Source organism: Sardina pilchardus, chromosome 6, assembly GCF_963854185.1.
Source record: "Sardina pilchardus chromosome 6, fSarPil1.1, whole genome shotgun sequence".
NCBI classification, from domain to species: Eukaryota; Metazoa; Chordata; class Actinopteri; order Clupeiformes; family Clupeidae; genus Sardina; species Sardina pilchardus.
The window spans coordinates 1,160,940-1,177,070 of record NC_084999.1 but is presented as its reverse complement, the minus strand read 5'-3'; the positions used below and the strand labels follow the sequence as shown (position 1 = coordinate 1,177,070).

The 16,131-nt window shown below is 46.2% G+C and overlaps 2 protein-coding genes across 2 annotated transcripts in view; one reads left to right on the top strand and one right to left on the bottom strand.

Moving 5' to 3' along the window:
- Positions 1 to 2,251: 2,251 nt before the first annotated feature.
- g6fl (g6f-like) lies at positions 2,252 to 5,557 on the bottom strand (the record flags this gene model as incomplete). Its single annotated transcript, XM_062538039.1, is given in 2 exon segments — positions 2,252 to 2,587; positions 5,392 to 5,557. Coding segments are annotated over 2 exon segments (415 nt in total), but the record flags the coding sequence as incomplete, so codon positions are not given.
- A 3,814-nt stretch (positions 5,558 to 9,371) lies between these two features.
- LOC134082243 (nectin-2-like) overlaps positions 9,372 to 16,131 on the top strand; it is a 37,888-nt gene continuing 31,128 nt past the window's right edge. The window contains exon 1 of the mRNA XM_062537891.1: positions 9,372 to 9,818. Coding sequence (XP_062393875.1) covers positions 9,776 to 9,818 — 43 coding nt within the window. The 5' untranslated portion in view covers positions 9,372 to 9,775. The remainder of the gene's footprint in view (positions 9,819 to 16,131) is intronic.

Genomic DNA, 16,131 nt, shown 5'->3' with positions numbered 1-16,131 from the left:
CTAACTCCACCAATTAATAGAGTTAATTAACTCCGCCAGGTAATAGTTACCTATCTCCGCCAGTTAATAGAGTTAACTGACTCTGTTAGTTAATAGTTAACTAACTCCGCTAGTTAATAGTTACCCATCTCTGCTACAGCTAGATAACTATCTCCGGTGGTTAATAGTCAACTATCTTCGCTAATTAATAGAATTAACCAACTCCACTGGTTAAAAATGATCTTCGCTGGCTAATAGAGGAGACTGTCTTCTCTATTTAATAAGCAAAGCTTATTTCTATAGTAGACTTTTCAACATGCACCTCTCTTTTATTGAGCAACATGCCAAGGGGTGTGGCAATTAACACGCTAAGGAGGGGTCTGGCACATTGGCACGTAACTTGGGTGTCATAATTGATGACCGACTGGACTTCTCTGAGCATGTAGCCTCAACTGCTAAGTCATGTCGTTTCATCCTTTACAACATTAGGAAGATCAGACCTTATCATGTCGTTTCATCCTTTACAACATTAGGAAGATCAGACCTTATCTGACGCAACATTAGGAAGATCAGACCTTATCATGTCGCTTCATCCTTTACAACATTAGGAAGATCAGACCTTATCTGACGCAAGATTCCACACAGCTTCAGGCACGTTTAGACTTGCTGTAGACAACGCATTCGTGTACGCATCATGGCTGCCTCGCGTATTTTGCGGTCGTTTGGTGCGTCGGTCGTGCACGTCGTCGCAAGCGAACACGACGCGTCCGCGAGATGCAATACTGACAAGAAAGTAGGGGGCGATCATTGCCAAACGAAAGTGACTGCAAGATGCATTATCGACATCAAAGCTGGGGGCAATCATGAGAGTAAACAATGGCACATGGCCACATCCACATCTGATATTAGGCTAATAGTCTCCCCCTGGTGAAGACCTCCAGTAAGGTGCGTAATGCTGCAGCGACTCTGTACACAGGACACAGCAGGTCGCACACGGTCGCATACGCTTACGTTTGGTCTAACGGCAAGTATAATCCCAGCCTTCTTGTTCAGGCCATGGTTCTCTCTAAGCTGGACTACTGTAATTCTTTGTTAGCTGGCCTACTTGCTTATTAATTTCGTTACAACTAATTCAGAACGCTGCAGCACGTCTAGTCTTCAATCAGCCAAAGAGGACGCATGTAACTCCTCTCTTCGTTACTCTCCACTGGCTCCCTATAGTGGCCAGAATTAAGGAGGGGTTTGGCGCATTATCTAAAAATCACTATCATAAACTACCTAAAACGCATTGCGCTATTGGCCAATGGAAACCTGGTCAGAAATCCATGGCAAGTTGTTTTATGTTATTTTAAGAGATCTTTACGTTTTTCGTGGGTGACCAAGTGTTTTAGACCATCATGATAGAGGCTCCTGACAATCCAAATGCTCTTAGAACCCAACCTTTTCAAGCTAGCTTATGGACATTAATGTGCGCTTTTATTACTATTAAGATTTCAAGCTAGCTTATGGACGTTAATGTGCGCTTTCATTACTATTAAGATTTCAAGCTAGCTTATGGACATTAATGTGCGCTTTTATTACTATTAAGATTAATGAACGTTAATGTGCGCTTTTATTACTATTAAGATTTCAAGCTAGCTTATGGACGTTAATGTGCGCTTTTATTACTATTAAGATTTATGAACGTTAATGTGCGCTTTTATTACTATTAAGATCTCAAGCTAGCTTATGGACGTTAATGTGCGCTTTTATTACTATTAAGATTTTTTAATTTTGTGTGCTGAAATTATTGTTGTTGTTGTTGTTATTATTTATCTCCGCTGATAGTTAATAACTATCCATTTGGTCAGAATGGGCTTGTTAGTTTGATGCTTGTTTGTTTTAAGTGTCTATGTGTGTGTGTGTGTGTGTTTGCTTTCAGTTTTCAATCAAATCCCTGGAGAGTCAACTAAACTCGCTGTTTCCCCTTCATTTAGTTGGTATGGCTGGTCATAACACACACACACACACACACACATAAGCAGAGAGTGTAAGATTCTAATTGAGCTGGCCGTTCCGCATGAGGTAATCAGTGACTTAAGGAGGAAATGGACTTGGAGATTAAGAGCTTAGGGGAGGAGAAGTGACCATTCACTATCCACACACACACACACACACACACACACACACACATTCACTGTCCACAAGGGGACACACATACACACATACACACAGACTTACCACAAAATCATTGTCCACCAGGACCAGCACACACACACACACACACACTCACTGTCCACGAGCGCCAGAAGCACTACGCTCATCTTCAGCTGTTTTCCCGCCTGCTCCACGAGACACCAGTACCGCCCCACATCCGTCTCCGTGGCGACCATCCGTAGAGACAGGTCGCCCGTCTTCGGGTAGTTCCGATTGGCCAGCCCAAGGCCGGTCTTGCGGGAGTGCAGGAACTCGCTCTTGTGATTGGCTGAGAGCAGCGCCACTCTGTCGGCCGCGCCCAGCGGTGTCATCATCCAGTTGACGACGTGATTGGTCGCCAGGGGCCTGAACTCGCACGGCAGCGTGACGTTGGAGTTCCGCTCCGCCAGCACCACATCGTCCCAGTCCACATCTGCACACACACACACACACACACACACACACACACATAAACCTGAAAACATCATGGTAAAACAAAGGCCATGGCAAAGCTAAGGATGAAATTGCTATTGCCGTGACCCGGATCGGGAGTGAGGTTTAGGGGGGAGCAGGGTGGGAATTATACCAAGGCCATGAGGCCATGGCCGCCGTTGCCCTACACTTTGGCCTTGATGCCCCCTGAAAAAAAACCCATCTTAAGGCCACAGTGGCCTTTATGCCCCTGACTTAGGTGTCAAATACGGAATCGTCCCGTGCAGAATGTGCAGAAACCTGTCTGAAAACGGCTTATGATGCTTCCATGAGGGAAACATCCCAAAACAATGGCACTCATATTTGCTGTTGTTTTCAGAAGTATCTCATGCAAACATGCAAAAGAATGAACTATTGTAATTATATAGCCTATCTTACATTAGTAAAGCACACCCCTGATGTGCATAGTTTTCACAAACTTTTTGTAAATAATTTTGGCACAAACATTGACTGCTTTGAAGTGAAAGTGCATGTCTAACAATATAGCATAATACTAATTGTGATATGATGATTTGATGGGGGGTGGGGTGAGGTATGTGTAGATGGGCCCTATGACCCCAAAGTCTGCCATGATTGGGCCTCAACTTAAAGAAGTTTGAGGCTGTGTTAGTGTTTCTCAAAGCCTACAGCGGCTAGCGGGTCTATGTATTTGTGTCGAGATAACCCTGAAATGTAAAACCATCGAATTTTACTCAGTGGCCTTTGTGCCCTATCATGTGGCCTTGGTGCCCCTAAAAAAAAAAAGAAGGTGAAGGCCAAATGGCCTTGCCCCTAAAATGACGAAATTCCCACCCTGGGGGGGAGAGTGTAACGGATGCCAGCTAGTTAGCTGCGCGTGTAGAACGTTAGTAAACCTCACTCCCAAACGCGTCAAGAGTGCTGCTAGCATGGCCCCAGCCGTGGCGCGACTGGCTGGGGCACCTGCACCGCACGCCGGCGACCCGGGTTCGATTCCCGCCCCGTGGTCCTTTCCGGATCCCACCCCGACACTCTCTCCCACTCACCTCCTGTCTCTCTCTACTGTCCTATCATTAAAGGCATAAAAGCCCAAAAAATATACTTAAAAAAAAAAGAGTGCTGCTAGCATGAAAGCTAGTAGCCTGGGCTTTTAGCTGGATTGTTGATTGATTGTGGATTAGCCCTTTTCACGTGATGTCAGACGAAGCATTGCTGGGTATCGTCCGGCATGTCCAGCCGCCAAATACTACAGAAGAAGAAGAAGAATACAATCAAGCACCTTGATTATCAATGCAGACTGCATGGTGCTTGATTGTATACACCTGTGGAAAGGGACCTGATGAAACCCATGAATACTTCTTCTTCTTCTTCTGTAGTATTTGGCGGCTGGACATGCCGGAGGATACCCAGCAACGCTTCGTCTGACATCACCGTGAAAAGGGCCAATTGTCTCGACTCCCTATCCGAGGTGCTGCTGTTTCGTGGGTTCGAGTCCAGGCGTATGTTAGCATTGGCAGCAGAGCTTGTTGTAGTTAACTAGCATTGCCACTTGGCAGCAGAGCTTATTGTAGTTTACTAGCATTGACAGTAGAGCTAGTTGTAGTTTACTAGCATTGGCCGGAGAGCTTGTTGTAGTTTACTAGCATTGACAGTAGAGCTGATTGTAGTTTACTAGCATTGACAGTAGAGCTTGTTGTAGTTTACAAGCATTGACAGTAGAGCTTGTTGTAGTTTACTAGCATTGACAGCAGAGCTGATTGTAGTTTACTAGCATTGACAGTAGAGCTTGTTGTAGTTTACTAGCATTGGTAGTAGAGCTTGTTGTAGTTAACTAGCATTGACAGTAGAGCTTGTTGTAGTTACAGTAACTAGCACTGACAGCAGAGCTGATTGTAGTTTACTAGCATTGACAGTAGAGCTTGTTGTAGCTTACTAGCATTGACAGTAGAGCTTGTTGTAGTTTACTAGCATTGACAGTAGAGCTAGTTGTAGTTTACTAGCATTGACAGTAGAGCTTGTTGTAGTTAACTAGCGTTGCCACTTGGCAGCAGAGCTGATTGTAGTTTACTAGCATTGACAGTAGAGCTAGTTGTAGTTTACTAGCATTGACAGTAGAGCTAGTTGTAGTTTACTAGCATTGACAGTAGAGCTAGTTGTAGTTTACTAGCATTGACAGTAGAGCTTGTTGTAGTTTACTAGCATTGACAGTAGAGCTGATTGTAGTTTAGCATTGACAGTAGAGCTTGTTGTAGTTTACTAGCATTGGCAGTAGAGCTTGTTGTAGTTTACTAGCATTGGCAGTAGAGCTTGTTGTAGTTAACTAGCATTGGTAGTAGAGCTTGTTGTAGTTTACTAGCATTGACAGCAGAGCTAGTTGTAGTTTACTAGCATTGGCTGGAGAGCTTGTTGTAGTTTACTAGCATTGACAGTAGAGCTTGTTGTAGTTTACTAGCATTGACAGCAGAGCTGATTGTAGTTTACTAGCATTGACAGTAGAGCTAGTTGTAGTTTACTAGCATTGACAGTAGAGCTTGTTGTAGTTTACTAGCATTGGTAGTAGAGCTTGTTGTAGTTTACTAGCATTGGCAACAGAGCTTGTTGTAGTTTACTAGCATTGACAGTAGAGCTTGTTGTAGTTTACTAGCATTGACAGCAGAGAAAAATACGACGGTCCAATTCAGAAGACCGAACCCTGTAAAGAACTTCTTATAGTTTGTGTATGTACCAACCTCTGACCATGGCACTGGTTGTGCTCGTGTGTGTGTGTGTGTGTGTGTTTGTGCCTACCTCTGGCCCCAGTGATGGTGGTGGTGATAGCTGGCATCCAGGTCAGGAGAAACACACACAGCCTTAAGAGAAAATCCATCTTTACATCAGAGACACGACGTTACCTCTCTCTCTCTCTCACAAACACACACACACACAAATAACGTCAGGGAGAAACACACCCTGCTCTCACACGCAGCAGTCACAAACAGTCAACACACTCTTCCTTAGAGAAGCAACTGCATGCTACTCACTATCTGACATAACACACACACACACACACACACACACACTGACAGCAGTCAGGAAGAGAGGGCTGGTGTGAGGTCAGATTGGAGTGTGTGTGTGTGCCTGATAAACATGTATGTAAGAGTTGCTGACATCACATCACTCAGTTTTAACACAGTAACACGTGTGCACACACACACACACACACACACACACACACACACACACACACACACACACACACACACACACACACACACACACACACACACACACACACACACACACAACACAGGAGTCTTTAGGGGACCACGTTGAGTTGATTCTGGTTCTTGGTTGGCACAGAGATGGTTCCGGATGGCTCCAGATTGATCCAGATGGTCCCGGATCAGCTGATAAAGGCTTCCATTCAATCCTCCCTTTTGTCCTTTAAAAAGATCATATGTGTGCGTGTGTGTGTGCATGCGTGTGTGTGTGTGTGTGTATAACCTCTCCAGAGGACCAGTCCATATGCCCATATTAGAGCCTGTGTATGTGTGCAATGAGTTATGTGTGTGTGTGTGTATGTGGGTGTACATGTGTGTGTGTGTTTGTTAATGCGTGTGCGTGTGTACATGTATGAATCTATGTGTGCGTATGTGTGTGTGTGTGTGTGTGTGTGTATGTGTGTGTGTGTGTGTGTGTGTGTGTGTGTGCGTGTACATGTGTGAATCTATGTGTGCGTATGTATGTGTGTGTGTGTGTGTGTGTGCGTGTACATGTGTGAATCTATGTGTGCGTATGTATGTGTGTGTGTGTGTGTGTGTGTGTGTGTGTGTGTGTGTGTGTGTGCGCGCGTGTGTGTGTGTGTGTGTGTGTGTGTGTGTGTGTGTGTGTGTGTGTGTGTGTGTGTGTGTGTGTGTGTGTGTGTGTGTGAGAGTGAGGTATGAGGAGCGGGGGCTTTAATCTCCAGACTAAATGTCTGCACATCCCCATAAATGCCTTTAATTAAAGCTAACGGTATTATCAATGCTCTCTCTCACACACACACACACACACACACACACACACACACACACACACAGTGTAATCAGGGCTTCTGAGCACTAGTGTGTCCCACTCAGACCCTAAGAGAGAGAGTGCAGAGGGAGGGAGAGAGAGACAGAAAAGAAGGGGGAGGAACAAGGCAGAGGGAAGAGGATGAGGAAGAGAATGATAGGGGGAGGAAGAGAAAGACAGAGAGAGAGAGAGGAAGCATAAAATGGGACTAAAACTAACCTTTCAACTCAATGATTTATTACATTTTGAGGGACTAGTTTCTCAATATCAATCCGCTATGCCATACAACAAATATAGGCTATTGCAATGCAATGCAAGGTTAGTTTTATTTCTAACATTGTTCTATCAACACAGACATGTCCATCGATAGTCTGACGTTATAATTTATTTGTTTCGGGTGTTCTGTGGAGTGGATTAAGACTGTTTTCAGTGGCAGGCTGGATGTTACCGTTGACTTGCGTTATCTCGGCACCAGAGTAGCACCAGTTGAACGCTGCAACTTAAGGAAGGGCAGAAATTCACTGAAAATGGTCTCCACCGACCTATATCACCCCAACTAAGTTAGAAATTAGGTCCTATGTCCAAAATTCCGAACTATTCCTTTAATATAACAAATTAATTTAATTTTTCTAAAACAAAAAATATAGCAAAATCTACTTATTCACTTCATAACAGTAAATATTTCAGACATTAGGATTTAATTAATATTTTGATATGCGATTCCTGTATGGAAATAATTAAGTAACATTTACATGCTGTCTCCACGAGTGTTCAGGTTACAGTAGACTATATTAAACTTGATACTGGCAAGTGAGTTGGACTTGATATTATTAAAACATTCCCCTGCAAATTGCTAATTGTTACACAGATTTTATTAAGTCAATTCTACAAGTTCTTTTTTTCAGTGTGCCTGACTGTTGTGAATGTGTGTGTGTATGTACTGTATGTGTGATTGTGTGTGTGTGTGTACTGTATGTGTGATTGCGTGTGTGTGTGTGTACTGTATGTGTGATTGTTGTGAATGTGTGCGTGACTGTTGTGTGTGTGTGTGTGTGTGTGTGTGTGTGTGTGTGTGTGTGTGTGTGTGTGTGTGTGTGTGTGTGCTGTACAGTATGTGTGATTGTGTGTGTGTGTGTGTGTGTGTGTGTGTGTGTGTACACTGTATGTGTGATTGTGCATGTCTCTCCTCCTCTGCCAACACAACACGGTAGGAGCTCAAAATACTGTGGTCAGAGGATCTCAATAATCCCGTCCATGCTGTCCGAATGGATTTAATTTAAGACATTATTCATTAATTTATTTATTATTGTCTGTATTTCCTATTATTATTATTATCATCATCATTGTTGTTGTTTATTATTGTTTTTTTCCCTTCACTGTATTGAGCTACACCCTGAACTAAAAATACCACCAACGTTGTGTGGCTATCTGAGTTTTTCTGAGTGTCTCAGTGTCTATCTGAGTTTCTCTAGTCCATCCGGTAGGGGGCGCAGTCTGGTCACTGATTAGGATTCCGTTCGACTTTTCATCTAGATACGCGCCCGCACACACACACACACACACACACACACACACACTCAGTTATTGGGGTATGAGTGACCCGCTCCTACGCTTTCTCTGTGTGTGTGTGTGTGTGTGTGTGTGTGTGTGTGTGTGTGTGTGTGTGTGTGTGTGTGTACTAGCTCAAGCTCGGTTCATCAGTTTATAGGAGCGTTGGTTATGGCCTATAGATTAGCCTACCATGGGAACCCACTTATTTGGGAGGACTTTCTTTAAAAAGAGGGAAAAGGAGCGCGGGCGTCTCAGTGGCGGGTTATATATCCCGCTACACAAAGGTCTTCCTTCGCTGAATTTAAAGTCTGCATTTCAAATGTTAGAGGCACCCGTGTGTGTGTATGTGTGTGTGTGTGTGTGTGTGTGTGTGTGTGTGTGTGTGTGTGTGTGTGTGTGTGTGTGTGTGTGTGTGTGTGTGTGTGTGTGTGTGTGTGTGTGTGTTCCGTTTCGCCTCTGTGACTGTGATGAGCACCCGCTGCTCTACGGGACCACCGGAAGCAGACTCCCTGAGTCATCCCAGAATTCGAGAGGAGCTCCTCACATGTACACATGAGTCACGGGCCGTTAAACTCGGAAAGGCTCGCGATTGCGGAATGCCTCCGGTAAAAACCATAAATAGTTCCCACCGATGGCTGGTTACGCAATCGGCCACCAAGCAGGTGCAGCCACCTGGACGATAGCCTACCTGCTGCGTGTGTGTGTGTGTGTGTGTGTGTGTGTGTGTGTGTGTGTGTGTGTGTGTGTGTGTGTGTGTGTGTGTGTGTGTGTGTGTGTGTGTGTGTGTGTGTGTGTGTGTGTGTGTTGCTCGCAGTTCACTAGTCCCGGCCAGTAAATGGGCGGTTCACGTGCCATAAAAATAGCCTATCTCGCGCTGACTCAATTAATATCACGCTGTGTGTGTGTGTGTGTGTGTGTGTGTGTGTGTGTGTAGGCTACTGTTTATATCACGCTGGGGTTACCCAAAGAAAAGTCCCGTAGATAACAGAAGGAAGTTGCTGGTCACCGAAAATGTTCATTTAAGTGGTTTCATAAATGTGACGTTTGCATGACATCATGATCGTTTGACCAGTCTGTGTGTGTGTGTGTGTGTGTGTGTGTGTGTACAGCGCCACGGAGGAGCTGTAGTGCAATTGCCAAGAGCAAGAACTGTCGGGCAGATCGGGGAGGGAGCTCGCGACGCTGTTACCGGTACACTGGGAGGAGACGCGTGCACCTGTGATTTCCGGTGGTGGACGCGAGACAGATCCGGTCAGACGAGTTTTTCAGCCTGCAGTCCGCGAGGAGGAACCAGCGGTAGGCAGTCTACCGGGACGCTAGTCTACACACAGATACTCAGACGACGCAGGCAGCGCCGGATAGAGTGCTAACGTTAACGGCGGCGTGCGGTTAGCTCGTTCCAAGTTTTGTGTGGGCTGAAGGATCCGTTGGACTTCGGACTCTGGGAAATAACAGCTACGATATTTTTTTTAAATCAGCCGCGTATCGCTGGATTACGGCATTCGTTTTAATTTTTTGGTGGATTTAGTTTCTCGGTCTGACTGACTTTGGGGGCTTCATCCGAAACTACCGCCGCTCTCCGGTGAAAATGGACCTCATCATAAGTGTCGTCCTGCTGCTGTGTGTTCAAGGTAATACAATGACCGTTTTAATGTTTATCTGAGAACAGAAGAAAAGTAAACTGTGAGTGTGTGTTTGTGTATGTAGCTTAGTGTGTGTATGTTCACTGATGGCGCAGTCCAAGGAACACCTGACGGGTTCCCGGAAAGAACAGCCAGACCTTCTATCTCGTTTAGCCTACTCCCTCTCTCGACCGATAGTTAGGCTAGTGTAGCCCAAGTTGTGTGTGTGTGTGTGTGTGTGTGTGTGTTGGGTTTGTCGTAGGCTACGGTGTCTCAGAGACTGTGGCGCGTAGGGTTTCGGGGCCGTATGGATTGGTCACGTTCACTCTATCAGGGACTTTCACAGCTGTGTGAGTGTGTAGCGACTTCAGCTGATCGCAGTTTCGGTGGGTGCGCCATGTTCCCGATTGAGGTGTGGCTTTGTGAAGTGTGTGTGTTTGACCTGGTGGTGGCAGGTGCATTGGGTTAACTCGTTGGCTGGTAAACAGTGTGTGTGATGTCCTTCATCGCGCCCCCCCTTCCTCTTCTGCCCGTGCTGCTTCGCTCCCTCAATTCCTCACGTGCCCCCGCGTCCTTTCTTCGCCTGTCTGTGCCATCATCTCCCGTTATGTCCGCTCCGCGAGAGCTCAATGAAATGTGGAGCAGCGAGCGAACGAGCACTGCTTGCGGTAAAGCAACAGGGTGTTGCCCGCGACTCGCTTTTAAAGGCTCGCTCTAAAACTCAATCGCACGCGTTACCAAGCCCCCTCGAGAGCTCTGGTTAACCAGTCCCGCGCGCGCTCAACCACGTTAAGCGGAGTAACAAATTAACCACCTGTGTGTGCAGGTGCGCCGTAGCGCGAGAGGCCTTTGGGCGACCCCAGGAGTGAATCGTTCCGGTAACTCCAGCTCGTTTCTCCACTCCGACGCCACCGTGCAAAACCTCACGGTTCACGTCGGCTTTGTGCTCTGCACGTTCGGTTTTTAGTCAGTGGCTCGCGCAGATACCGTCTGCAGGTTAATTATGCAGAAGGTGTGTGTGTCATGGCTTCCCGTGTTTCCGGGTAGGCTATCAGATGCGGCAGTGGCCCTGCTCGCGACACACACCTGGTCGAGCCGTATGGCCTGCTGCACGGGCAGAGTCGCCCCGGTGGCGCACGCTGACACCCCGGTGGCGCACTCTGTGTGTAAATTAATTAGTGTTAATTCGCCCACGAGGCGTTATGGTGTTAATTTTCTTCCTCTTTTGTATGCTTGGGAAAGTAAGTCATGTGTAGCCCTCGGTCCTTCTAGTCCTCTTCGTTAATGAGGAATTACAAATGATGGCGAAGTTGCGACGTTTCTGTCGTTCTTTCGCTCTCTCTCTCCCACCCCCCCCCCCCCCCCTGTGTGTGTGTGTGTGTGTGTGTGTGTGTGTGTGTCTGTCGTTCTCCCCCGCCATCATGGCAGAAAATATGCGCGCCCGCTCGCTCGTTACTTATTCATCGCGTGGTTGAAGTCTCAAGCCATTTTTCCTCGGCACATCACGTGCTCTTGGCGGGTAAAAACAGGGCAAAACTGAAACAAAGCTATTGGTTTATTTATGACGCGCGCGCGTGTGTCGTGGAAGGGAAAAAAGCAAACGCTAAACTGCTCACTAAAGAAGAAGAAACCGAGTGCACGAGCCTCCCTCCCTCCTCCCCGTGCCGCTCTTGAAGGGCTTGAGCTCCGTGGCAAGCAATGGAAACGGTGATTCAGATGCCATTGTTTTCATTTGACACACACACACACTCACACACTCACTGTTATCATTTGACACTCACACTCACTGTTTTCATTTGAACTGTTCACCATTTCAACTTGGCCATGGCAGCTGTGCCTGAAGGGAAATGGTGTCGAACAGTTCAAATGAACTGTGTGTGTGTGTGTGTGTGTGTGTGTGTGTGTGTGTGTGTGTGTGTGTGTGTGTGTGTGTGTGTGTGTGTGTGTGTGTGTGTGTGTGTGTGTGAGAAAGAGAGACATAATGGGCGGCAGCCGTGTAGATCTGACCTTAACAGACGATGATGATTAATCACGAATTTACTTTTAATTAGCTTAGCGTTGGGCACTAATCTACAAAACTATCCGTCTAATCTACAGAACTAGCCTAACGCAGACAGAATGAAGGCGTTTTATAGCTCGTCTCTTTGAGCGCAAGTTTGTCTGCATTGTTAGTTTGATAAAAGCCCCCTTGGGGGGCTTTTGGGGGGCAGGGGGGGTCGTGTCAACAGACACAAAATGCCTCTAATACCCCGCACTGTATTGGGGTCACCGTGGCTTCGAGTGGTTACCATGGTGACGCGGGTGTTGTTATTGATAGAGGGGTTGAGGGGCCTGGTGCCGTTTCTGCTTCACTGCACTGAGTGGCAGCCGCACTGTGTGTGTGTGTGTGTGTGTGTGTGTGTGTGTGTGTGTGCGTGCGCGCGCGCCTTGCTCTCTCCCTCCCCCTCTCTCTCTCTCCCTCTCTCTCTGTGTGTGTGTGTGTGGTGGTTTTGGGGGTGGGGGTATATATTCACTACCCTGGACAAGTCCAAACTCTCAAAGTGAATAGAGTTTGGGGACTCTTGATTGGGTCACGCCGGCACTAACTCTGACATCACTGGTCTAGCCCACCAATCACATTGATCAGAGATTCCTAATGTCACTTCCTACTTCGTCTAAACTTTACAAACTTACAACAACCTGCATCACAACAGGACACCGTGTGTGTAGGTCCACCTTAACAACAACAGGACACCGTGTGTGTAGGTCCACCTTTACAACAACAGGACACCGTGTGTGTAGGTCCACCTTTACAACAACAGGACATCATGTGTGTAGGTCCACCTTTACAACAACAGGACATCATGTGTGTAGGTCAACAACAGGACACCGTGTGTGTAGGTCCACCTTTACAACAACAGGACATCATGTGTGTAGGTCCACCTTTACAACAACAGGACATCATGTGTGTAGGTCAACAACAGGACACCGTGTGTGTAGGTCCACCTTAACAACAACAGGACATCATGTGTGTAGGTCCACCTTTACAACAACAGGACATCATGTGTGTAGGTCAACAACAGGACACCGTGTGTGTAGGTCCACCTTTACAACAACAGGACACCGTGTGTGTAGGTCCACCCTAACAACAACAGGACACCGTGTGTGTAGGTCCACCTTTACAACAACAGGACACCGTGTGTGTAGGTCCACCTTAACAACAACAGGACACCGTGTGTGTAGGTCCACCTTTACAACAACAGGACACCGTGTGTGTAGGTCCACCTTAACAACAGGACACCGTGTGTGTAGGTCAACAACAGGACACCGTGTGTGTAGGTCCACCTTTACAACAACAGGACACCGTGTGTGTAGGTCCACCTTAACAACAACAGGACACCGTGTGTGTAGGTCAACAACAGGACACCGTGTGTGTAGGTCCACCTTTACAACAACCTGCATCAAGTCAGGAGGACTGTTGTGGGAACAGTTTGGATGACCACTTCCTGTTCCAACATGACTGCACTACAAAGCAAGGTCCATAAAGACATGGATGTGTGTGTGTGTGTGTGTGTGTGTGTGTGTGTGTGTGTGTGTGTGTATGTGCACAAAGCAAGGTCCATAAAGACATGGATGTGTGTGTGTGTGTGTGTGTGTGTGTGTGCACAAAGCAAGGTCCATAAAGACATGGATGACAGAGTTTGGTGTGGATCAACTTGACTGGCCTGCACAGAGTCCTGACCTCAACCCAACAGAGCACCTTTGGGATGAATTAGAGTGAGAGCCAGTCTCCTCGTCCAACATCAGTGTGTGTGTGTGTGTAACTGAGAGCCAGTCTCCTCGTCCAACATCAGTGTGTGTGTGTGTGTGTAACTGAGAGCCAGTCTCCTCGTCCAACATCAGTGTGTGACCTCACAAATACGCTTCAGGAAGAATGGCCAGAGATTCCCATGAACACACAACTAAACCTTTTGGAAAGCCTTACCAGAAAAGTTGAAGCTGTTATAGCTGTTATAGCTGCAAAGGGTGGACCAACATCATATTAAGCCCATTGGATTAAGAATGGGATGTCACTTAGGTCATTAGGGGGGTCAAGGCAAGTCTCTCTCTCTCTCTCTCTCACACACACACACACACACATATTAGGCTACCCTCCTTTGTGCATACACACCAGGGATGGAAATTAACAGACAGACACATTAGATTTCAGACACAAAGTCATATTTTAACATTGAGTGGCTGGTTAATTTCACCAGAAATCTGCTATTGGCTGATAGATTGTCACATTTTCAAATTTTAATTTCCACCCCTGATCACACACACACACACACACACACACACACACACACACACACACACACACACAAACACACACATATTAGGATTCCTCTTTTGCGCACGCATAACACACCCAACATACTTGAATCAGGAAGGCCTCAGGGATACTCAGGTTTTGTGGAAGCACACACACACACACGCACGCACACACACACACAGGCACACGCACTCACACGCATGCTCACTCACTCACAAGAGTCTCACTTACCCTGTTCCAGGTTGTGAGAGATACACACTCAGTGCTGTGTGTGTGTGTGTGTGAATTAAGAAGGCCTCAGGGCTGAGAGAGAGATATTTATGTCCATCAATAACCCAACACATTCAATACCTCTTAAAAATAATATTCCTATTGTGTTCACACACACACACACACACACACACACACATACATTGAACCGTGAGTTTCGTACAGTACACTCCTAGGTACATGTCTGTGTGTGATGGACTTGCGTACCGAAATGCAGGTATGTTTATGTTTGATACACACTCACGTAACATGTGGAGTAGACTTTACTGGATAGCTCACACTACAGGAGCTGTTTTTGACATAAATACGCACAGCACAGCACACACTCACTCACACTCACCCTCTCTCTCACACACACACACACACACTATGTGGCCATAAATACGCACACGCACAGCACACACTCACCCTCTCTCTCTCACACAGACACACACATTATGTGGCCTTTTCTTTTCAGCCCTCTCGCCGTCCTCTTTTCTGCCCTTTTGTTTGAATGGCATTACAACACACACACACACACACACACACACACACACACACAGCCTTCTCTTTGAGAGCTCAAGGCCATGCTGTTTATGAATGTCTGAGGGAGGGAGGGAGAGATGGAGGGGGAGGGAGAGGGAGAGGGAGAGGTCGAGTTGCAGTAGAGCAGGTTTATTCAGCCCAAATGCCTGGATGGAGAGAGAAGAGAGAGAAGAGAGAGAGAGAGAGAGAGAGAGAGAGAGAGAGAGAGAGAGAGAGAGAGAGAGAGAGAAAGATGGGAGACAGACAGTCTAAAAGGAGAATGTCCTTTAACTGGGACTGATACTAAAACAATGGAGCCAGTTTACTGTGGCATAGTCCTTATCAATGGGCCTGTGTGTGTGTGTGTGTGTGTGTGTGTGTGTGTGTGTGTGTAGGAATGTCTGTTGTTATCAGAGTTTCAGTGTTTTCTTAAGGGTGTATGCGTGAAACTGATTATCAGATGTGATCAAGTGTTTGTTTCTTTGAATGCTTGATTTGCATTTGAGTAATGTTTGTGTGTGTGTGACTGTCAATGTGTGTTTTAGTGATTGAACTGAAACTGATTCAGTTTGGATGTGTATTTCAGATGAGGTTAATTGTGTGTACAGGTGTGTGTGAGAATGATGAAACTATATTCAATATTACTGATGAAGTCAAGGCTGTGGGGACAACCAAATGAAATAAAGTTTAAAAAAGTATCGAAATCGAGGTTCTTGATTTGGTATCAGTATCGAAACACAACTTTTGGTATTGTGACGACACTAATTGAGATTGTGTCTTGTGTGATTATCAGGGCTGATTCAGTTTGGCTGTGTGATTTCAGATGGGGTTAAGTGTGTGTGTGTGTGTGTGTGTGTGTGTGAGAGAGTGAGAGAGATTACTCTCAAATGTGATTGAGTGAGTGTGTGTGTGTGTGTGTGTGTGTGTGTGAGAGTGTGAGAGAGATTACTCTCAAATGTGATTGAGTGAGTGTGTGTGTGTGTGTGTGTGTGTGTGTGATAATCAGATGAGGCAAGGCTGTCTGTCAGAAGATGGAGATTGCTCATTATCACTTTGTGTGTGTGTGTGTGTGTGTGTGTGTCTGCTCATTAACACTTGTTATGGTAATGAGGGAAAGCAGGACATTACAGTAGAAAGGTCAGATTGGATTTGTGTGTGTGTGTGTCTCTCTACGCACGCACATACGCACGCACGCACGCACACGCATGCTCACTCACGAGAGTCTCACTTACCCTGATCCAGGTTGTGAGAGAT